This window comes from Gymnogyps californianus, chromosome 1 (genome assembly GCF_018139145.2).
Source record: "Gymnogyps californianus isolate 813 chromosome 1, ASM1813914v2, whole genome shotgun sequence".
Taxonomy (NCBI): domain Eukaryota; kingdom Metazoa; phylum Chordata; class Aves; order Accipitriformes; family Cathartidae; genus Gymnogyps; species Gymnogyps californianus.
In genome coordinates, this window is record NC_059471.1 from 148,964,046 (window position 1) to 148,989,044 (window position 24,999).

Genomic DNA, 24,999 nt, shown 5'->3' on the forward strand with positions numbered 1-24,999 from the left:
CGTAAAATTGTTCCTGTTTTCCCACACATACGTACCACGATGCACTTGCTCCACCTGTTGTCCACTTGCATTTCTGCAATTCCATCTGCAGTTGCAATTTGTGTAAGAGCAATTGCTTTGTCTTTAGGGATAGTTATGGATCTTTATACCTGCCTGCTCACTCCTAGCATAGCCAGTACCACTGCCTTCTGTACAGATCCTGGAAAGCACAATCAGCAGAGTTCAGGAACAGCTGGAGAGCCACAGATCTGAACTAGCAAACTAGCTCAGCTTTAATTATAGTACACTAGAGTTACTGAGAGCCTGACAAGCATCTGTCAGGGAAGGAGGATTAACTAGGTAGTTAACTCCTCAGCAAAGCATCCCCAACTTAGATTATGGGATTAATAGCAAATGCACATTCCTCCTTTCCAGCACTTCTGCTAGGTTACCACCAGGAACAAGGAGGAAAAATGTCTTCAGTTGAAAGAGACAGACACTTCCACTAAACAGCTCTGGCAGCATCAGGGTCCTCCATGATATTCAGTTGTGCTGCTTGTCCCTAATGGCTAGAAAAGACTGACTGCTTGGCTCCTCTGAGGCCAACAGCAACCAAAACTTAAGCATTTGCTGTCACTGGGCTCACACTGCTTTTCTGGAAGAGAGAATTTCTTTTACCTAGTTAATATGTACTAGTGGGGTTTTTTTTTATGCAAGTGCCAGACAGAAGGTGGGAAATTGCTCAAGCTTACATGCCATGCTGAGGGGGAGTTGAAAGAGACCTGAGGAAAAACACAACTATATTAACAAAGCATATGCTTGCAGACACAGCACTTCTAATGCCAGGGGTCCCATTAGGGCCACAACTGCTTTCTGAAGCCTGACAGAGTAATTGCAGCATCTATGTTGCCATCTCCGAGCTGTGGGTGGGTCAACGCCCCCTCCTTTCAAAAATAGCAATCAGAAGTCATCTTCAGGCCACTTTATTGCCCTGAGCTTGACTTCACAGCACAGCAACATCCACAGCCTGGTATCTGCTGCCATGCCCTGCTCTGTCAGCACAATGCAAGAGCAAGAACAGGGAGTCTCTTCCCGCCTCCCCCTTCCTTTTGTAGAGTGGGGACACAACACAGCTGCTAAATTCTGCTAGAATAGCCCCAAGAAGGCCTGGGAGCTGACTAACAAGCTAATAAGGCAGTAGGAGGGAGGAGTGCCCTGTCATAGCCATCCTGCCCTCTGTGTCAGGAGGCTAAAGTCAAGATCCCTTTTGTATTCACCCACCCCCAGAACCTTTGGCCACCATAACACAAGGAATAGGCAGCAACACGTGTTTGGCACAGCTCTCAAAGCAGGGTTCCTCCTCTCCAAACCCTTCTGCAGTCTCCATTTGAATTGCTAGAGTCTGTTCCTACTATAGTTCTGAGCTTTCTTGAGCATCAGTTGTCATATCTGCTTTCTTTCCGGCCCATGGGAATTTAAGGCTGAGGAGAGATTGTGGCCAGCACAGAAGACAGACAGAGCAATTGCCAAGTGCCATTTATTATGAACTTTGAGAACTGGCAGCTCTGAAACAGAGTGACTGCAAACTTATGGAGGCAGAGCTGGACTGGTTTGGTAATTCAACTGGCACTTAGATACTTTCCATCAATACCATAGACTAAAAAGTTTCCTAAAAACACAAAAAAGCAAAGTGTAAATTTTGCAAATGTGACTAGGTAGAGACAATCAGTCTCTCCTCAGGCTGTGCAGACCAAGTTGACCACAGCAAACTCCCTTGCACTCTAACCTTTTCCAAACAAGAAGGGATGGGGGACTCAACCAAGTCAAGTCTTTAGATGGTCTTTTCCCAGCACAGGAAACAGTGCACATGACTCAGGAAGAATCTGAGGTGTAACTAAGGCAGAATTTAGCCAAGACAGAGCAAAGTACAAAAGGTGACGGGGGGGCGGGTAGCAGAAAATACACCTTAAAACACCAATACAACTTTGAATTGGCTGGCAGCACTCCCACATTAACTGCAAAATGTTAAATATCAGTACACAAATGCCTCAGATCTGCTCCATTCCCCACTCTCAACACAGTCATGAGACCAACTTTAAAAAAAGTCGATTTCTTCAGTGCACTTTTGTTTTAAGCCATACAGCTGTGTCTTCCCCATTTCTACCTGAATGTTCAACTTCTTTTAGGACCTTTATACTGCCTCCCATTATCCAAGGCCTTCTGTGTGAAGGTCAGTAACAAGAAACAGTCCTCAGCAGGCTTGCACTTCCTTGCACTTGTCATTCAAGTCACAACTCTGCTTAACAGCAGAGTACTTTGGAGAGTGAAAGGGTTAGCTTTGTCTCCAGAAGCTACAATTTTAAACACACCATCAAAAAGTAATACTTCTTATTAAAAAGAAAAGCAAGCATGGGAAACAGTGAACATTTGTTTAGCTCCTTTGTTCTGGAACTGTTTAATTTGTTGTTCCTATGCAAATGCCCCCATAGTTTCAAACAGGTATGTATTCCCCTCCAGCCCAATTTCTTTATATGTAAACATGAGGCAGTGTTTGCTCTAACACTATTTTTACCCAACTGACTGCATGATATGTGATCAACGACTGCTTGATGAGTTCTGGGACCCTGAAGGTCACAGTTTTATTTACCTATCAGCCCTGGAAAGGAGACAAAGGGGAAGGGACTAGAAGGAAGAAAGACTGAAGCCAAGTTAAATTCTATTTCAGGTGAATTTATTGAGTTACAAAGAACCTGCCAGCTCCACCATATTTACAAAGGTTTTCAAGAGGATTCTCGAGCTATTACTGCTACCAAACCACAAGTTAAAAATGCATCAACAAACCAAATCAACCACATCCATGATGTCAACTGTAGAAACACCAGTTACCTTACAGGACTTTGAGGCATATTCAATCAAACATGGGGAAAATATTTTCCAACCACTGATTTCTAGAGCCACCAGCAAGATTCTCATTCCTCCCTCTAATGTAGCTATGGCTGAAGATTAGGCATGCTTGTGCCACTGTTGATGGAAGTTGCTTTCTGTTCTTCAATATACACATTTTATGAATCAGGAATTTAATTAGAAGGCTATTCAGAAGCAAGCATTGCAAGGTGTTAAAATTAATCTTAAAGAGCACAATGAAATTCCCAGTTGGTTCCATTTGATACTTTTGTGAGGTGGTATTGCTGCCAGATGTGCACATAAAATCCTGACATCACTTTGGAGTCACAACCAAAGCAAATGAAGTCAAACTTCCCAGGGCACTGCCACTATTCATGTCTTGAGCAACACTGTAGAAACAGTGCCACCTGAAAACATCACACTGCTTTTCTTACTGTTCATGACTCTTTGAAAGGCTGTTTTCAGTCAATTTCATCCATTCAGCTGCAAGAAAAAATATTAATGCTCTCTACATTCACTCATCCAGCTTTCCATTCCCCACTCCATCCCCAGAAGAGATCACAAATTCTCTAAGACTATTCCAGCTGCATCTCAAGTCCTGAAGAAGTTCTACATTACAATACCACAGGGATACAAGCACTGTTAGCCAAGGCCTGTAAGCCCACACATCTGGATGCATGCAGTTCCCACTGACAACAGGTGGCTCTGCTTGCCTTGTTAGTAAGTCTACAGTAATTTTTACTTGATACTGAACTTCACATATTATTGAATGTTTGGGGGAGAATCTAATCACCCGAGTGCCAGTGGCCCTCCTCAGGGCATTGACAGGTGAACATTTGCTGATCAACAATCTAACTCCATAACTCTGACTTGTAAAGTGTCAACTAAAATTCAGAGTTACTCTATGCACAGAAAACGAAAAACCCAGAAGGGAGTAAGTCAGTGTCAAATAGAGTAGCAGGGAAGCAGCTAATAGTATTTCAGAGAAAAAACACTGAAATATCCTTGCTTGTACAAAGCAGGAGGAAACCTACCAGCTCTATGTTTAAAAGAGAAACATGTTAACTTTGTTCCTACTGCAAGGGCTACAAAAACAAAACCAAAGAGAAGCCCAAGTATCATTCAGGCAAGAGAAACTACCATCTAGCAAGAGGTCTTTTATGGAGTATGTGCTACACTAATGCAGACCTGGAAAGTCTACCTCCATATCGCAGGGAGGCTGTCAGAGGCACACCACACTGTCACACTGCTCTCCTCAAAGAAAAAACACATCCTCTCATACTTATGAAATTAGCTACAGAGCTGCTCACTACAAAGATGCAGCTACTCTAGGATTTTAAAGTTTTCACTATCATCATACCAAGGGCATTCTCATAAACTTCTCTTGAGATTTGTAGCTGGGCCATGCTGAGAACACATTCAGCTCAAGCAATACATACACAAGTGCCACCCATGTTGGTAACTGAGGTCAGAATCCAGATGCTCAGGTGTGGAGACACTGGGTCAGGTCTAGATTTATGTAACAGTTTCATACTTGCAAGTAAGATGACAGCAAGTCTTCAAAAGTGGAATTATCCTGATGCTCGTGTACATAAAGAGAACAAACTGCCATACATGCTACACTATACCCAGCCACAGTATGAACTGTTCCAATTTAGTGCCAAACACAACAGCAAGGCCACACTCAGCAGCAATCAAGCTATGATTGCGAGGAGAGTTTTATAGGAGAACACTTTCAGGCATGGCAGAATACCCTTCCCTACCACTGTGACAGCTGAATGAGCTGCACCCAGTAACACATGCCTTATGCATCTCTTCCAGCCCTCCAGAGAAATTGATACAGAGAATGCCACAGTAATATTACTGTGGAACATATTTATCAAGAGATCTTTGCAACTCAGAAAAGTGTGGAGAGGGATTTTCCTATATCCAGTTTTACTGAGGTAAACAGGAATTATTCTAACAACTTGACTAAGATGATAAAACCTCTAGTACATGTTACTTAAGTGTTTCAAAGCTATTCAGGTCACTCACTAAGAGCTAAATGATAATTTAAACATTGAGCAGGAAACCTTTGTGCTTAGTTTGCAGACTAAAGTCTGAGTTAAATCCTATTATTGCAAGTCAGCAAAATGCATGCTAGGCTTTGCAAAGATGGCAGAGGAAAAGGATTCCTAGATTCCTTAAAAACTGGAATATAGTGTAACAAAAGACAACTACGGTAACTATAACAGTCTGAACATCTCTACAAAATCCTCCTCTGGACCATGAACTGGCCTTGGGAGACTCAAAATAACAAAGGCAAAGAGTTGTACAGCTGAAAGTGTTCTGAAAGACCGAAGGAACTCCATCCAGAACAAATTGTCATGGCCATTGACACAGAAGAATGATACTGGGTAACTGTTACCTGGTGCGGTTTTATCCATGAGAAAGTTTTAGTCCCTATAGCAACCTGGACTTAATTAGTCCAGCAAGCTGATGCCTTTCCCCCTAACAGATCAGGACTGATTATTGGTAGACACCAATAACATATCCCTTTATTTCTGTACTGGGCCACCCTCAATCCTAGATCTGGGGCAGACTGCCCTGTAAGTTTCCATTACCTGAATGATCTCTTGATTTCTTTTTTCAGTATCCATAACCTCATGCTGAGATTTAAATTCCAGTTTTTGAAAGGCAGAGGGTTAACCTACCAACCTGAGACTCAACAACTGTCCCTTCCAATTATTTAGTGCTTGAAATTGAGACTTTCACACAGTGCAACCTAGCAGTCATACATCAATCATCACTTATTACCACACTTTGCAAACAGCTATGTTAGTCACTGGGATTTTACTTCTCAGCAGATTTTACTTTCCCTTGATCTTCCACTTTTTTGATGGCAGCCTGGATAGCTTCTTGATTACCCAGAAACTGGTGAGGGCCCAGAGGGTGCAGATTCTCATCAAGTTCAAGAAGTATGGGCACACCAGTAGGGAGAGTAACATTCATGATGTCCTCATCGGAGATGCCTGCCAAAGAAAAAAAACCACAAAACAGAGTTGCACCTAGTGAACAGCTTCCTAATTGTTCATCTAGCTCACAGCCTTATTTCTGAGATTATCTAGTCTTAAAACAGTCAAGGACATGTTCCAGCCTCCATCAACAACACTAGCTACTCAAGGGTCAATTCCCAGCTAGACCACAGCTTGGTTAGTGCTTTAGGAACAGCTAAAGGAGGGAATTCCCACCAAGATGAAGACTGTTTCTTCATTTTTCAGTCTACACATGTGAAATAAACAGGAAGAGATTGCCCCGGAGACTATACCTTTCCTTTAATCTAGGACATTGAGGACAACAGGTTCTCCTCCATATCTTCCCAACTCATGCATCACAGAAGAGGATTAGAGTCCACATGTGCTACTCCTACATGAAACAATCTCTGCTGAGCAACCAACACAAACAGCCTCTTCAAAAAGGCAGGATACCAAGGTTAATTTTTCTCTTAAATTCTTGATGCAAAGCTTCTCACACAAGCTGTCTTAAAGTCCGTATTTAATTCTTCCAGTGTAAGGATCACTGTTTGCCCACATCTGATTTCTCAAAAGCAAGTTTATAGCATCTTGCCTACAGTACTATTCTCAGAATTACTAGATACAGGTGTTAAGGGAGAAGCCGCTGCCCAAGTATTCACACACCAATCAAGGAGCTGCACACACACCACCCAAGACTTTAACTGCTAGGACAGGAGGCCCTTCGCAGCAGGCGACTCGTAAGCTAACGGGTGCCCCTTTCAGCTCCTCACACACACTCACCCTTGGGCGCTGCTTCTTCCCTCAGGCTCGACCCTAGGTTCCCCAAAGCAGAACCTCTAATCAAGGCCTTCAAAATAAAATGCATAATTTATTCTATCTATGGTGCACAAATTTAGACAGCTCAAGCTAGGTGTCTCCAGAGAGGGACCCCAAACACTAACATTCCTGGGCAATTATACCCTTACAATCTAAATTCCCACCCCTCACACCATAGTCTGGTCCAATAGTAATATTCAGGTCTGGGGTTGTCTTCTCTCTCATTGGGTCCTTTTTCTCATCTCTAGGCAGGTTCTTTCTCTTTCCTTTTTTTTTTAGGCTAGCTGTGACTAAGTCTCCTTCTCCTGGCTCCAACTGGCTCTGGGGCTTTCCAAATATTCTTATTCCTCCAATCAGGGAACAGGTCAACATTGAACAAAAGCATTAAGCAAGCTATAACTTCTGCTTTATCATGAACAACTACTTTTAAGCAGTTAAACAAAGTCCTTAAAGCCCTCCAAAACACATTAACAGCCTCTATAACTTACATACATTCCTGTGCTATTATAGCCTCACAATCTTATCCCATTATTGCCACGTGCTGTTTATGTCTCATTAGGGTGTGGTCTGCATGCTCATGTAGCTCAGCCTTGCCACCATCCACAACACAGGATATTCATTTCCACTTTCAAATGAGGGAGAGGGGAAGAAAAGGGAGAAAAAGTCACCTTACACAACTTGGAGCATTTTCCTGTATTTTTCCACTTCACTACAATAACATGTACCTGGGGAGAAAGTTTATTTTACCTAGCTGTGCTTGATTAAAATATTCTGGGGCTCTAACCTCAATGAAATTGCTGGTTATTTTTACATCAAACACAAGTGTCCAAAGCATCCATGTGAATTTTGAGACCAAACCTCCACACAAGGTCTAAATAGTTGCATTAAGAACCAGTGACTGCAAAGACATTACTCCTCAAAAATTTCAGGCAAAAGAAAGCTAGTGTCATTGGGAATGTCAATATTTCTTTTTTCTCCTCTCTTTAGAAGCACTGAGGTCACAGCAGCAGCCTGCTCTTGTAAAGCAGGACAGCTTCAAGTAATTCATGCTTAGAAAATGCACACAATCAAGCTTCTAAAACGATGACACCATACAAACTAGACCAAGGTGCATAAAGAAAACATCCTCTTGAGCAGCTGACAAAACAGATGGTTCACAGAACATATGGGTGCAAATTTACCAGTGATTTTCACATTAAGTAGAAAAGCAGAGTCAACATATGAACAGGAAAACCCACAAAGTCAAGACACTCAGCAACAGTGGGATCCCAACAGGTCAGAAAATACAGAACTAATCATAAGGTGAGAATTATTTTATGCCCCTGCCCCAAGACTACACAAGCATGCAACTTTTGCAGTGACCTATTCTTGTTTTGATCAGGCTAAGTACTTAGTTCAGCTGTAGATTAGCCCTAAGTTTCAGAAGGGCATGGAGCAAGAGAAACAGACAAACCCTTGCAAGAAGCTTACACCTTGTTACATATTGAGCCATTAGTCCATTAAAAAAAGTCACTCTGCCAGTTTAAGCAACCCCTGTATACAAGGAATAAATAATTCACCTGTTGTAGGCAGCAGAATCACAGACCTACAGAAAAGCACTCAAGAAGCATCTAAAATTTTAAAACCGCACAGAAATCAATAGGAAAAGTACTGAGTCCATTTACTAGACACAAGCACTATTCTCAAGGACTCTGGTTTGCAAAAAAAGCAGCCAAGCTGCCTAAGCTCTTACGTCAAGGATTCTTAAATATACTAGATTTTAACAACATACACGTCATCATGTATCCACAGAGAATCTGGCCCTAGGAAGTGTTCTGCCCACCTCTCAAATTCAGTCTCCCAGACTAAACCATTAAGATATACACAAAGCAGATGAAGTCATGCAGGAGAATTTAGGCAAACCACATAATGTGGTCAGCAGCTAGGATATTTAAAGGTTTCCTCTAAAGATGGATTAAACAAAACTAGCTGTAGCTACATGAATTCAGAAATGCATTTTACTGTTTTTACAGAAAATAAAGTGACCACACCAATGTCAACTAGTATTGATTTACAAAGCAAAACAGTGCAGTCTAGGATAAACAAGCTGCAGCAAGCATGCTGGCTTTCTCCTTGGGATTTTTCCTCATACGGAAATGTTGCCTCACAGCCAGAAGGCTGGAATTGCAAGCTGAAGTCAGATGAAAATCCTAAAGAGACAATAGTGTCCTGTTGCTTTATTTCAGCACTGTTACTGTATTTGTATAGTATTTCTGTTCTTCAAGGAAGCAAGATGCTGATCAGGCTTGTCACAAGCTCTTCAGTTGCAGGCAAAATGCACACAGAACAATCCCCACCCAGCAGGCTAGGAGGACAGTAAAGATATCACATCTTATACTCCAGCCATTACAAGCGCAAGCTAACTGCTATCCAGTTACTTCATGTGCTGTAACTATAGCCAAGTGACCTTTTCTTGCACTTCATCTGAGCTGCCCGTGTCACAACCCCATCCTATCTCACAGGGCAGAAGGGTGAAATCAGGGCAAAGGGCTCAACTGCTGACTACAAGGTGCAATAGGAAATAAGACCACTGAAGAAGCAACACTCTTCCCTCCAGTACAATACTAAAGCCTGGGTCTCAGCACTGCTGAAGGGTACTGTGTTGCTGGAAGCAGTCTTTCCCTGAGAAGGTTTAAAACTAAGGTCCTACCTACTTACAGCCATGAGAACTCACAGACATTACTGAAGTACTCAGGATGTCTTCCTCAGGACCCCAGATAAAATGCTGACTGGGCAACTACATTCCTCAAGTGGACATCTCCCATGTGCTCTCTCATGAGCACCTGTTAAACATTGTTCCTTAATAGCAGCTGTATAGCAGGAAACAGGTCCGTTAACATTGTAAGAATTTGGTACAGCACTTATTACAAAAAAGATCTTTCAAAATCTCATTCAGAATTTTTCCCAGCTCACTTATGCTCCATTTAACTAAACTGGGTGATCAAACACAGAGACCTGTAATATCTCTGTGCAAGCTGAAGAATTTACTTTTACCTGGTAGCCCACGAAGTGCTTTGAAATACTTGCACCCTGGCAAGTCCTACAGAGGCAAACCCCATTGGGCTTTATTTTGAGCACATACAGCCAACTTCTACAAGGGCTGGCTCATCTTCTCCCTCCTTCTCACCTGTTCTTACCAGGTTCCTTCCTTCTATTCTTATGGTCAGAGCAACACAAAAACCACAAACAGCTATTGAGAATAGCTACACCCCTCCCTTCCCTGCATGTCAACTACACTTTAGGCCAGATGATTCATCCAACAGAACACACAAGATCTTATGCATAAATTCAGCCACAATGGGCTTGTTCTAGAACTGGTGCTTTGTAATTGAGATCCAAATCATGTCATAGCATCCTTTCCACAAGCTTAATGAAAACACTGAAGCTTTAGCCTAATAAGTTAAATATTCAGGGCCAGATTCTGCCCTCCCTGCAGGCTGGCAGAGGACCTAGCTTCAGTAGGTTAGAGTAGGGAAGTGGGCAGTGTTAGAAGCTGGCTATTAATCTTTACAGAATGTTAGCTCACTCTGCAGTTTTTAAGGAAAGAAGGAAGAAGATGGGTGGGCTACAACCATTGCGGCAGCATATTATCTATATGTTTCACCCTTATGCCTGCCAAGATTTTCTATGTCTGTATTGGGTTTGCGTGGCAAGATTTTGGTAGCAGGGGGGCAATAGGGGAGGGGTGGCTTCTGTGAGAAGCTGCTAAAAGCTTCCCCTATGTCCCATAGAGCCAATGCCAGCCAGCTCCAAGACAGACCCACCACTGGCCAAGGATGAGCCCATCAGTAGCAGTGGTAGCACCTCTGGGATAACATTTAAGAAGGGGAAAAAAACCCCTGCTGCACAGTAGCCACCAGAGGAGAGGAGTGAGAAGATGTGAGAGGAACAACTCTGCAGACACCAAGGTCAGTGAAGAAGGAGGGGGAGGAGGTGCTCCAGGCACCAGAGCAGAGATTCCCCTGCAGCCCGTGGTGAAGACCATGGTGAGACAGGCTGTCCCCCTGCAGCCCATGGAGGTCCACGGTGGAGCAGATATCCACCTGCAGCCCATGGAGGACCCCACGCCGGAGCAGGTGGATGCCTGAAGGACGCTGTGACCCTGTGGGAAGCCCGCGCCAGAGCAGGCTCCTGGCAGGACCTGTGGACCTGTGGAGAGAGGAGCCCACACTGGAGCAGGTTTGCTGGCAGGACTTGTGACCTCGTGGAGGACCCACGCTGGAGCAGTCTGTTCCTGAAGGACTGCATCTCATGGAAGGGACCCATGCTGGAGCAGTTCGTGAAGAACTGCAGCCCGTAGGAAGGACTCACACTGGAGAAGTTTGTGGAGGACTGTCTCCCATGGGAGGAACTCCACACTGGAGCAGGGGAAGAGAGCAAGTAGGAAGGAGCAGCAGAGACAATGTGTGATGAACTGACTACAACCCCCATTCCCTGTCCCCCTGCACCACTTGCAGGGAGGAGGTAGAGAAATCAGGAGTGAAGTTGAGCCCAGGAAGAAGGAAGCAGTGGGGGGGAAAGGTGTTTTAAGATTTAGTTTTATATCTCATTACCCTACTCTGATTTGATTAGCAATAAATTAAAATTAATTTCCCTGAGTCAAGTCTGTTTTGCCTGTGACAGTAATTGGTGAGGGGTTCTCTCCCTATTCTTATCTCAACCCATGAGCCTTTTGTCATTTTTTTTCTCCCCCTTGTCCTGACATGGTATTGGGTTTGGCTGAGATGGAGTTAATTAATTGTTAAGTTATTGCTGAGCAGATGTCATATGGTATGGAATATCCCTTTGGTCAGTTTGGGTCAGCTCTCCTGGCTATGTCCCCTCCCAAGATCTTGCCCACCCCCAGCCTACGGGGGGGGAGGATGCTGGAGAGACAGCCTTGATGCTGTTCGACCACTGCTCAGCAGTAGCCAAAACACTGGTGTGTTCATCAACACCCTTCTAGCTACCACTACAAAGCACAGCACTATGATGGCTGCTACGGGGAAAATGAACTCCACCTCAGCCAAACCCAATACCATGTCATTACATAAACAGCTCCTGATCACAGTCCGACTTTGACTGTGGTCATTACTGAGGCCATCCCAATATGAGACAATGTAGGAAAGCAAACCATGAATCTATCATATTCCCATGCAGTAGAGAAATCCAGCCTGCCTTAAACTCCTCAAGCAGTCCAAGACTAAATAGGCTGAAAGAGGCATGAGATTTGCTACTACCAGCACCAGCTGTGAACTATGGCATTAGATGAGAAAGTCCCAGAAGTCTTGAGTAGAGACCCAGGCCACACTACCACCAGGAGGAACTCAAGGCAACACTGTGACAAATGGAGCTCTCCAAGCATGCAACTCTGAAGCCTAGCAGCATACATATTGCCCTTGGACAGAGCTTTGACAAAAGGTTTCCATCTCTGGCTGAAGCATTATTGAGAGTCCCTCAAGCCTAAGTTTGTGAAAACCAGTGGCTAACACTTCATGTCTGAAACCCTTCTGTCCCAGCTGCAGGTCCTGGTCAGGCTGTTCCAGCACTTTTGCACTATCATCAGGCACTTGCCACCCCCTTCCCTGAGCTGATTCAAACCACCAACATGACAGAAAACTACCCACTCCTTGCTGTTTCTTACCAGTTTACAGGCCAAGTTAACTTGCAAAAAGGCCCAACAAGCTCACAAGAAATAAGCAGCAGAAGCACAGAGCAAAGACTGGGATGAATGACATGAAGTGCAAGACCGTCTCATCTCAGCAGCAGTGAGTTGTTAGATCTCAAGCTGGTTTCTGTAACTGCCCTCAGACACCACAGTCACATAAGTAATGTTTCCTTAACAAGGTCAAGCAGCAAAATCAGTAAAATAATCTTATTAGGTAGTCCTCAACACACAATCGACACCAGGACTCACAATATGTAGCTCCAGCATGTAAACTACTGGAATGCTGTAACTGCACAAGTATCACACTCACAGTGATCCAAAAAAGTAAAATCCTTGAGGGCACTGCTCTCCCTGCTCACCAACTGGTGAGACCAGTATGAGGCCTTCCCAGTCACCACGTTCTGCCTGCAAGCCCAGTTCCAGAGCTCTGTCCCAGCTCTGTGACCACAACCAGACAAGCCCAATGTGTGCAACATCTGCATCTTTCTTCAAGAAACCAGGTAACTCCTCCCCTCCATTTTTTGCCCTGAGCATGACAAGGCTCAGTGACCACCACACCATATCCAAGAGATGGGAGGAAATTCTAGAATCAGGCCTTCCACAAGACCCTGTCTTGAGGTACTTAACGTCAGTCCTCACGGTTAAATGGTCAGGAGGGAAGAAAGAAGTTGAGACAGCCCATCAATCCTTCTGCCAGTCATCAGGAAAATTAGTCCATTAGACTTGGTCTCCAATTAGTACTTCAACAGAAACAGGGCAACCTGGTCACAACTATTACACTAACGTTGTCTTCACAATGGGACACTGCTAAGAGGGTCTCAGTCTGAAGTATCAGTTATTAGATAAAAGAGCAAACTATTCCTTCTTCAAAGAATTGAGAAAGATCACCTGTAAATAGACTCTGTGCATCTAGAATGCTTATTTAGCAACTGATGCTTTCATAATCAATATGTTTCAGCATCCAAAATAAAATGTATCGAACAAGTCTGATATGGCTACTTTAGATACCCTCCTCATTAACATTTGTTGCCATTGCGTTTTCAATGCATCAGAGATTGTATACCATGAAAGAAAAAATATGGCCTGCCTAAAGACCTGAGTTACAGGTCATGGTCCATATCAATAGGTGTCACAGAACAAAACAGTTGCTAAGTTGTAACAAGACACTTCCACCAGCAAGCACAAGACTGCTGCCTGAAGAAGAAAATGTTACTTTTAGAGAGCCTTTCCAACCCTAACAACATATAATAAAAACTGTCCTCTTACTCTGCCAATTTTGAGTTGTGCCAATGATTCCTAGCATCATCACATACATCACCTGAAGATGATGCAAAGAATAAGTGCTCTGAAAGGACTGGACAAGCTTAAAGACTTCAAAAATTGATGCCAACATGGTATCTTTGACAGGATTGCACAAAACTGCCACACTTGTCCTTGGTGGCATTTATCAAATTCATATGGATTACCCAGAAGAACAAACACAGCCCAGCATCCCCACTGGACAGCAACAGCGCACAGCACCAAGATCTTCAGCAGCACCCTCTGGGAGAAATGTCACTCAGCCCACCAGGACAGAAGAGCAAGCTCTCAGAGAAGCTGCTGTTTCTGATCTCCAAGTGCATACAAGAGTATAGTCCAGTTTGTGTTAAATACTCTTTTCAGAAAAGACTACTGGGGTTTCACTTTAAGTCCTCACATGCAAACCATGACAGATCTTACAGACCTTTCATATACCTTAATGAGGTCCACTCTGAGCACTGAGAAAACAATAACAAAATCCAAACCCATAATCAAAGCCTTCTTAGCCGGACATTCTGTTGCTCTGATGATTTTTGTGTGCAAGCAGAAAGCAGATCCACATTTCAAGCTCTTTACCAGTTACTCATAACAAGGAAAACATTCAGAATCCGAGAGCCACAGGCCTGTTTCAAAAAAAGACCTCCTTGAAATAGTAACTTCAAGGATACTCTGAAGTCTTTCAGAAAAGACATTAAATTTCACACTGAAACAACTAGAATTGTTTCATGAGATCAAACTGAATGAAAACATTCATATTTACTGCCATTTAAAGTTTCCGAGCTACATCTTCCAAGATTAAGTTATCACTATGACCAAGACATCCAAGCCATCATGTAGGATTGCTGCTTGAGGCATTTGGAGCCCAATTTTCTAAATGCCCAAAAACATGGCTCCAGCTAAGATAGAGGGGCCTAGAAACTCCCACTCAAGTGCAGGACACACTAAGCTTGTCAAAAAAAGTCCACAAAAACAAAGCCCACCTCACAGTGGGTGTTATAAATACAGTAGACTGACAAACTTTAAGCACTGTTGAATCAGGTTCAACTCCAGCAAGGCTCCAGAGCAGCTCACAACTTTTCAGGAGAGAAAGGGAGAGACAGTCAGCAGCGCAGACAAGGAACCTCTTAGATCCAGCTAGATATAGGCTGGAGCTCTAAAAAAAAGAAAGAGCAGGTTGCAATAACAGGTCTTAAAGCTCTGTTCACGTCACCTGTCAGGCCAGCTCTGCAGCAATCCAAATCTCCACTGCATAAAGGGCAGAAGAGCCAGCACCTATCTGGCAATTGCTCCTGTGTGGGAGCTGGGGTAGCTGATGGCCAGTCCTTGGTCAACAGAACTAGATCCTCTGCCAAGGATTCCTCACATTTCCCTATGTAAGCACATGCTGGGAGGGACACGGTACAGTGTAAGACAGACAAGAGACACAGCTCTATTCTACTTTGGTTGAGTGTGCGCAGCCCTTGAAGAGTTATACCTAACAGATTGTCCCAAAGAAAAGCTTTGCAGCTGCTCTAACTTACACTGGTCTCTGATCTCAATGCAGCAAGGAATCCAGCCATACTAACTTCAAAGTAACCTTTACCAGTAACTGATGCTATCAGCTCTAGCCTCGGTGCATGCCTGCACAGAAGGTGGCCCAGGGCTTCTGCTGAAGCTGTGGTCAGCTTGCAGCATTTCACCCCCAAAGGGCTTGGCCAGCATGGTTTCATGGAACTGGTTCATGAAAGGGGGAGACACCCTCTGCCCCTTCTTTCTTTGTAATTCTTTATCATTTTACATAGTGTGGACAACCTGGACAACCATCCTGACCACATCAGTGGAACTGGCTGAACCAGCCTTCCTCCTTCATCCAAGCAGTGATCTGTACCGCAGAATTCACAGCCTCTATAGTTCCAGAAGCCACTTGTACATGCTTATTCCCTGGGCTTCTGACTCCTGCTAAAGCATCAGCTGTTCTGACTGTTCCAGCATGCCTGAATGTAAAAAATGTTCAACAGAGTCAAAGCTGTAGAGGCACACACCAGAGGGTTTTATAGCTAAAAAAAAATTGAGTGGACACAATCCAGTCTGTGCATACTTGCAACTACAACTCCAGTAGGCTGCATTCATACCTGTATAATCACTAAATTCTACTCTGCCCACAGAGAAAGAAATTAATATAGTCCATCTTCCAGTTTACGATGACCTAAACTAGAAGCCATGTCATTAAAGAGGCAGGGTGGAAAGAATCTAGCAATGACTTAAAGATAAATCACATCCTTTTCAAGTCCCAAATAGATAAGCAACCTTATGCTAAGCTACCAACTTAACTGTTTATTGGTAGGCATTTTCTATATTGGGAAATAATACAGTATTTGCATAAGCTTTAGCAAGTACCTATTCTCTGCAGAACTCCCTGTCACAACAGCTTTAAGTAAAGATCAGGAATGAAGCCTCAAAAGTGACACACCACAGTAACAGTCAAGAATGTCTTCCACAACCCAAGACAAGCACTTTATTCTGCTGTGTTGTAGCAATGCTTGTTTAATGAACAGATTACTACTTCAACCCTTCTGACAAAGCAGCTGAATAAATCCAAAAATAGTTAGAGCCTGAAGAATTTTTGTCTATCTAGACCAACTGCAAAGTTAGTTTGAATACAGTAGTTTAAAATGGGGAATGAGAAACAAGGTGAAAGTATCTGGTTCTTTTCTTAACTACATCAACCTAACTAATTCTCTCCTCCTTTCACATTCCCCAGTTTGATTCCTGTTCCAATAGGCCAACTTTTTGCTTTCTCCTTGGAGACCACAGGCATTAAGTGTCACATTGCCCAGACAAGTAATATACATTACAGAACAAGATGTAAAACTCTAAGCAGTTGAGTAAGAAGAGGGGAAGGCTAAAAGGAAGACCCTTACCTTCCACATGCTTCAGCAATGCCCTGCTGCTGTTACCATGAGCAGAGATAAGGATCATTTTGCCACTTTTCAGTTCTGGCACTATCTTTTCATTCCAATAGGGAAGGAGTCTATCAAGCACATCTTTTAGACTTTCAGCCTTTGGGAGATTATCCTGAGAGACATCACAGCATTTATACCGGCGATCATTGTATATCTCTTCATAGTAAGGATGAGATTCAGTTATGGGAGGTGGGGTAACATCATAGCTTCTCCTCCATATTTTCACTTGCTCCTCCCCATGATTCAGAGCCATTTCTGCTCTGTTGAGACCGATCAGTGCACCATAGTGACGTTCATTCAGTCGCCAGGAACTCTGAATGGGGACCCACTCTTGGCCCATCTCTTCCAGGATAAGCCATGCAGTCTGGATGGAGCGGCTGAGTACAGAGGTGAAGACGAGGTCAAACTCAAAGCCCAGCGCTTTAAGGTGTTTGCCACAGTTCTGAGCTTCCTTTATGCCAACACTGCTCAGCTTCTGGTCCACCCAGCTGCAGAAGCGATTCTCCTTGTTCCAGGCTCCTTCCCCATGTCTTAAGAGAACAAGCCTGTACTTAGCCATTTTGGTTGCAGCTTAGCTCAGATGACAACTGGTCTGGCATCTAATAATAATGCATCTGGACAGAGACATGAGACAGATACATTAAACATCCCACAGATAATGCATTACAAGTAGTAATATGGCAGCAAAGAGTAGACAACTATCAGAATCAAAAACAACCAAAGACACAAGTGTCTGCTGAGTATGTTTTTACCTTCGAGGTCTCCTGGCTTTGAATTCCTTCCCACCCTCATGTGGGAAGAAAAGCACCATCCTCCACCCAGCTTGTTGAAACCAACCCACTTAACCAATTGGTTAGTAGCAAATTTGTACAAGCTGTTCCTGCCTCCAGATCTCCCTCAAGTGCTTCAACAGAGCCTCACTCAACATCAGAGGCTCTCAACCAGAGAAGCAGATCTCACTCTCACTGGTGAACTTAGACGTGAGACATGGAGCCCAAGCTCGTAAGAGCTGCCCAGACCCACGCTGGCTCAGAGGGAATGCAGGCACAGACAGCAGCTGTGATCCTCAGCCAGAGCAACTGGAGAGGAGGACCACAGAACTGGAACTGGCAATACACAGAACCTTATTAGCTTTCCTCAAAGGAGAGAGATGTCACCATAATCATGCTCTGCATAACTTGTTTCCTCACATCCCCATCCTGTTCTGCTAATTATGCCAGTCTCTGCTTGATTTTTCCCCAGGCCACCTCCCCCATCATTCCTCCACACTCAAGTGTGACAACACAGCTCTCTGGGATGCAATGCACAACTAGTGAGTCCTCATTTCACTGAATCCAGAAGTGATCTCACAGATTATTCCATCCCCTTCCTGACTTTCAAGTATATTTTTTCCTCTTGTGTCTATGAATTACAATGCCAGATTCTCAGGCACCAGAATTAATGTTTTTACTTTTGCAATGGGCACAAATGGCATATTTGCTGTCCTCATTAAATAACAGACAGCTATGCATTCATAAGGTCAAACAGCACCTTTCTCTGCTCCTGTTGACTAAGCAACACCACCTCTGAATTGTCTTCAATGGGAGATGGATTTTGACCACTCACCCAAGCTTTTGCAGTGTTGTCAAAGATCTTCTAGCAGATTGTGCGATGCCTGGAAGGTCCATCTAACACAGCACTGCAAATCTGAAAACCCCAACTGATCACTCTGACCTGAGATATCAGACTAGACAGCAATGGAAAAAAATACAAAAATACAACTCTCTGCACTGGGAGGACTGCTGTATACTCAAATGAACATTAAGTGCTCTCAAAACTATGGCCAGCGGGAGACTGAGGTCTGATTTCTGCACACCCAACTTTGGACTAGATTTCCATGAGAGACATGATTATGGGAGCTCCCATCATTTCAAATCAGTTGGAGTTGCTTCAATCACACTCCAAGTCTCCAAGTGTCTCAAATTCAGGCCCACTGTAACCGTGAATTAGGTCAGTAGGATGGGTTAGGCCCATGCACTCTGGGTTTTGGGAAGCACCTAGCACAATATCAGTGTTCATTTTTACCAGACTTTCAAGAAGTGTATAGAAAAGTTGAATTCATTAACAGCCTCAGTAATTTGATCTTGACTGTAACAAGCAGCTTAGTTCTCCTTTACTCCCACAGGAGACAGAGTCTACATCACACAAGGACACTACACAACAACTCCCCAGCTCTAACTTCTGACTCCTGGTACAGCTCAGGATTAAAAAGCCTTTGAGGACTGACAGATTTTTACAGAATATCAGGAGGTATTGTCTGACACACAATAGACAGTTGGTAAATACAAAGGAAAGTCTTCTGTGATTTCATGTAAAGGAGGCCTGGATTTTGTGTACGACAAGGAGCATCTCAGACAAAATCCCTCACATGTTCCACCTTTTCCACTCACAATAATCAGTTGCACATTGAGCAAAGAAGTCCACCAGGATTGTTAGGATTTGAGTGTCATGTCACAGCAGATATAATACTAAACTACATCCTTTAAGACCCCAGGTTTATAACAAAAAGGAGTATCAGATAGATCACTTTGGCTTTAGATGGAAATGCTTTCTCCAGCATCCCATAGATATGATTAAAAACTGCAGTGTGTTCACAGCATGAACTACTACACAAAACATAGCCCCATAAAAAGCTCTATCCCTGCAGATACCTCATTGTTCAGATTAATTGATTGTATTATCCACAGGAACAGATTGCATAATTTACAAAACCAAATTAAGACCCAATACCAAAAAACCAAGACTCAACAATAGAGGAGATGCACCTGTTCGCATAAGTTCTTAGTTGGGTACTTTTGGTCAAAACCAATAAAAACTCAACAACAACAAAAAAACTCATACAAAGACCTAAAATCATCTGGGGACCATAAACTCCCAGTTCAGTTATACAAAAGATTAGGCAGAATCACCATTCTCAAGCAAATTTAGAAAGGACTGGAAGTCACAGTGTTGTTTAAGTATCAATCCACTTATGGAAGCATTTAAGCTAGAAAGCCTTAGAGCAATACATGGAAAAAACCCTACTCACCTTTCCTATGGCAAAGGAACAACCCACACAAATCCCAGCACAGACTCAAGAGCTGCTTTATACAGAGGCCACCACACACTCTTGGCTAGTTACCTGCAGGAAGAGAATAAACACCAAGTGCTCACACAGAAAGAAACCACAAGTGCAAATGGTTATTCCAACCATCATTCGCTCTCAGAGCTGTAAGAAAATAGTGCACACACCCCTTGTATGGGCTGGGAAAGCTACCAATTTCCTTCTCCCAAAAAGATGTAAATGCACAGCTCCTGCATTTCCAACAAGGGAAAGTTTCTTGTTTCCCAGATGCCCCAGGATATCATTTGCTCCCCAAGATTTGTTTAGACTGTAATTACCATAGCTCTAGTGCACAGAAATCTACCAAAACCTCACGGACACCATGGAGGATACAGACAGCAGACCTGGACCCAGCATACAAGAGAAATACAGAGCCCCAGCTCAGCACAGTAGAACAGAGCAAGGTGCTCAGGATCACATCTTACATCTGCAGAGCTTTTAGCCAAGCACAGTTTTAAGGTCTAACTGCCAGAGGCGGTCATTTCCAGGACTCCTCACTCAAACCAGCACAAGCTCACCTGCTCAGCCCTTTTATAGAACATCCCTGTGCGGTGCACCTGTGTCTCTCAGCCTTCCCTAAGAACGGAGAGGCTTACCCAGAAGCAGGGCAGCAACCCCCACACACGCACAAACACACGAGGCTTACCCAGGAGCGGGGCAGCAACTCCCATACACCCACACTAACACACGAGGCTGCCTAGGAACCGGGCAGCAAACTTCCCCGCCGCGCCCAGCAACTCCCACACGCACACACAAACACACACACGAGGTGCCTCACAGCTACTGCCCCCTCAGGAAGCCACTAACTGCCCCGGGCCCAACACCACCATCCTTCCCCTCAAGGGACCCACACACACACCCAGCCGGCTCCGGGTCCCGACACCGGCCAAGGGAGCCCGCCTGCACCCCCCGCCTCAGGGAGTCTCCCCCGGGCCCCGACAACCCCTCTCCACAGGGCCCGCCGGGGGCGCCGGCACAACCCCCCCAGCCACCCCGGGCTCCGGCGCCCTCCCCCCCGCAGAGAGCCCCCCCCCGCAAGCCCAGGGCCCCTCCACCCCCTCCCCCACAACCGTTAACCGCCCTCCCCCCACGCTCGTCCCTCGGCTTCAGAGAATTAACAGACTAAATCCGCGCTGCCTTACAGGTATCACTGCAGCAGGCTGCAGCCCACCCACCCGCAACGCCACAGCCGTGCTACGCAGCCCGCCCCCGAGGCCGCAGCTAACACCGCCCGCCAGCCCGCTCGCCGCCGCCGCACCGGGAGAGGGGCGGACCCCACGTTTTAATGCGGCCTCGGCGTCCCCGCGCCCGCGAAGCTGAGGGAGTCTGATTGGCTGGCCCAGAGGATGAGCACCGCCCTCAGCCAATGAGGCCGAGCCTGTGGGCCGTGACGCGAGAAAGCGGCGTGGTGCCTACGGGCGCGCTAGGAACGGAGCCAAGCCGAGTCCGACCGAGGTCCGCCGGCCGGGCCCTCCCGGACCCTCCCGGGCCCTTGCGGCCCGCAGCTCTGCGCGGGGCTCGATGTCCAGCGGAGCCTGCGGGGATGCTGGTGTCGTCCCCCCCCCCGCGAAAGTCCCGTCCTCCAAGAGCAGGTCGTTTTTCCGCGAGGGCTCGCGGCAGAGATGTTGGTTCCCCCCGTGGTTCTGGACACGCAAACGCAGGCGGCACTGGCGTGGGCGATGCTTCCCGCTTTGTCGGCGCCGCCAAAACGGAGAAACGGCGTCACGCCAGCGCGTGCAGAACACGACCAGAGGCAGCCAAGCCTCTGGCTTCTCCCGAAACCAGCCCCGGCCCGGCTAACTCTGCATCTGCGGCAGACGGGCTCTGCTCCTCCAGAGCCACGGCTGCCCCGGGCCTCCGCCCACCCCCAGGGCATCTCCGTCTCCTCACCCACCGCCCGGGCTGGACATTGCGACAGCAGCCGGGAGGGAGGACGCCGGCTCACTCGTTTGCCGCGTCAGGGAAGAGGCGAAGGAAGGAGCTGGGCTGCCCGCAGCCGCTGGATCCTCCCTGCTCCCCTGCCCGGAGCCGCCTCCGTACGAAGGAAGGGAGCGGAGCACCAATGCCCTGGGCCGCCATCCAGCACCCCCTCGCTCATTCCCAGGAGGTGAGGAAACAAGGCACAGAGTCAGTCAGATGGGATTTTCCCCAGGCAGGGCTCACTTTTTCTCCTGGCTTTAGGACCTTTTGGTTTTGGTGAGAAGCAAGAGTCCAAAATCTCATTACTCATAATGAAATCAGCAGGAAAAAAATAAGACGTGAGTCTTCCTAACGATCATGCTAGCTACCCTCATACCCACAGGCTGTAATTCCAATTCAAAGTAATCAAAACCAAGTGGACAGAGCAGCTCTGGCTAGAAATGGAGGGAAGTGGTGTGGGAAGGTGCTGTCCTTTACTGCTTCTATTGCCATAGGTCTGCTTTTATTTTTAAAAAGAAGCAGAGCACATCTTTTATACATAATCAGATTCACACTGTCATCTTTAAATGCTTACCCTTGAACAGCCACAAGGTAAAGTTTAAAGGGCCACAAACTGAATGTATACCTAATGTGCTCTATCACCTTCTCTACAAGGGAGAGAGAGAGGTGATCTTCCATTTTTAATAGGTTAAAATGATAGTGCATGAAAATGAAAGATGAGGGATTCAGATTCTGATGGGAAAAAGCAACATAAGGAAATGTAAGAAAATTTGGGGCAGAGGTGTTAAAATAATGTCTCTAAAGTGCTGTGAGGAGAAAGGGTGTTTTGTTTTGCACTTACAGGGATTACATCCTAACCTGTCAGTGGGAAAGAAGGTCCAGCCAGGTGAAACGCTGCTTCACTAGGCTCTCAGCACGGCACAGCACTAAGTGTGCTAAGTCGTAAGAGTGGCCAGGCTGTCGGTGAGCAGCATCCTGTGTCTCTTGGGTAGTTACTGCACTGACTTTGTTCCTCATTTATTTGGGAAGCTCTGGAAAGCTTTCTGCATCTCAGGGAGAACATTTTCAATGCTTTTCCTGATAAAAAGAGCTATGGCTGACTTCAATACAGAACCACAATAAAATCTGCTGCTTCTGCAAAATATTTCTACTGGATGTGAATTACACTTACAGTTACACATATAATCCTTTTCATCTCACCCACTAACTTTAATGTCAACAACTACCTTTTGTCTCTATCAACTTTGTCTAAGCCAGAACCTACAGTATTAAGTCAGTCCAGCCTACGTAATCAAAGTAGTACTCTTAAGTTCACTGTACCAGAAGAGTTTGATTTGCCACCCATCAGCTCGAACTGGTAAAGAGAAACACTCCCACATCACACTGCGTGATCACACACCTGCAATCACCCTGCCTCCAGTCAGGTCAAACGTGTCTCCTCTTGTACGAACGTACTAGTGGTACAGCTCTGACTATGGGTGCATCACAGGCAAACTCGTTGATTGACTGTGCAAGGAAAAGAACCAAAGGTCCTAGAGATAGAAAGAAAAAGATCTATTCTTGAGTATCAGCACTGTGTATCGGCTGTACTTCAATCATTTAGAATACAATTAACAGACAGAAACATTATATGCCAGTATGCAGTCATAACTACAAGTGAATAGACAGCAACCCATGCCACAAGTCAGGAACTCCATGGCCATTAAATACAGATTTCTTATCTCCATCCGTCTTTGAACAAGACCATTTCATTAGCATGGCAAAAACAGCCTAATGACTTCAATTCACATTTCAAACTACACAAGGACAGAAGAGTCGAAGCCATATCCCCCTGCATGACTTCTTGCAGACAGCTATACTCATTTGGCAACTATTATCTCGCAGAGCAGCTGGGCTGTGTTTTTCAGGGTGTCTGCTCTGGAGCCCTTCCAGGCTGTAGCATTTAGCTGGAATGTTTATGGCAGAAGCAGTTCAGGAAACTCCTTTCCTCAACATATAAACTTCCGCTGGGGCACCAGCGCAACTGCACCACACTGAAGAAAGGCCTGGAGCTGAGCAAGGCAGAAACAGAAGAAAACAGAACTGGAAAGAAGAAAGGCCGATTAATGATTGATGAAAACTGTGGCAAACAGGAGCGTTCTTCACTCATTATGCCCTTGGTACTTTTTCATAGAATAGTTACTTTGTTCAAAGCTAGATCAAGTATTTGCCATAGAGCACTGCAGACATACCTATTGTAATTACCAGAAGACCCTGAGCTCTTTGTTTAGAACTATTTGATATATGATCTGTCTTCATTAATAATTTCATCTTCAAAAGAAACTTCTGTAATCAAATCCTCACACTCTTTAATAACTCTGAAACCTTCTCTCTAAAACTTCCTCCTGGGTGTTTTGCTACTGCATGAATTCGTGCCTTCCCTCCTAGACTCTCCCTACTCCTTTCCACCTTCGGTTGCTGCCAGCAGCATGCCCGTCCTGTCTGCCACCCAGATGTGTGCCCAAGGAATCCTCACCATTTTCTTGGATGTGGGCCCATTCAGGCCATTTTCAACACTCGACAGTTTTTCCTCTACAAAAGTCCTAGATCCTGTCTTTTCTCTGTCTGCTATCCATGTTATTGTTGTCTCACATTCCTCTACAACTTTTCTGATGGTCCACTTTCATTTGAGGCCAAATTTGTACTGAGAAAGGTCTGGGAGTGCAACACACTATGCAGAGAGATAAACACATCCTTATTTCCCCAAGAGGACTCAGAACTGTTACATCGTAAAATCACTCTGGCTACATCCATCTCCCTGCCCATCACCCCCCAATACACTGGTTCTCTCTTCTCTTGTAAACTAAACACAAGCTTTATTTCTTGCAAGAAATCAACTGCAATGTGGACAGGGGCCTGCGAAGCCCACACTGTGTATTATCCTTCCTGTTAGCAGGACAGTGCTACCCAGAAGGGATACCTTTCCTTATAACACCACAGCCATCTTACTCATCCATGCCTTCAGTCTCTTTACCTATTCTTTTTACACCTCTGCTTACTCGGGTTTTCCAGTTTAAGAGACCACTTTATTCACTGCTTTTTCAATCAATCAGCTTCATTTTTTCCATCCCAGGAAGACTGCAAGTCCACAAGATATCAATATCACGTTTTCACCCAAGCCTATTCTCTAAACCCACTTGTTTAGCTGAATCCCAAGCAAACTTATGTGTATTCATGGACTGGAAGCTGTTTTCCTTGTTCCTGAAGGAAACCACAGCCACAGCTCACGTGAAGTGCTGCACAGTCCTGTTGGCCTGA

At 45.0% G+C, this 24,999-nt stretch overlaps 1 protein-coding gene across 4 annotated transcripts; it reads right to left on the reverse strand.

The window, feature by feature from the left end:
* Positions 1-2,693: 2,693 nt before the first annotated feature.
* Positions 2,694-21,013, reverse strand: BPGM (bisphosphoglycerate mutase). Of its 4 annotated transcripts, XM_050915456.1 has the most exons (5): positions 20,958-21,013; positions 19,708-19,800; positions 16,599-17,254; positions 5,790-5,894; positions 2,694-3,366 (listed from the first exon to the last, which is right to left on the reverse strand). In XM_050915456.1, exons 3-5 carry the CDS (start codon positions 17,197-17,199, stop codon positions 3,314-3,316), a joined length of 759 nt encoding a protein of 252 aa, XP_050771413.1. In that variant the 5' UTR covers positions 17,200-17,254; positions 19,708-19,800; positions 20,958-21,013; the 3' UTR covers positions 2,694-3,313. The 4 variants fall into 4 exon arrangements, with proteins under 4 accessions (XP_050771413.1, XP_050771410.1, XP_050771411.1 ...); XM_050915453.1 differs by having other exon boundaries at positions 2,694-5,894; XM_050915454.1 differs by lacking the exon at positions 20,958-21,013 and adding an exon at positions 20,301-20,344 and having other exon boundaries at positions 2,694-5,894.
* Positions 21,014-24,999: the final 3,986 nt, after the last annotated feature.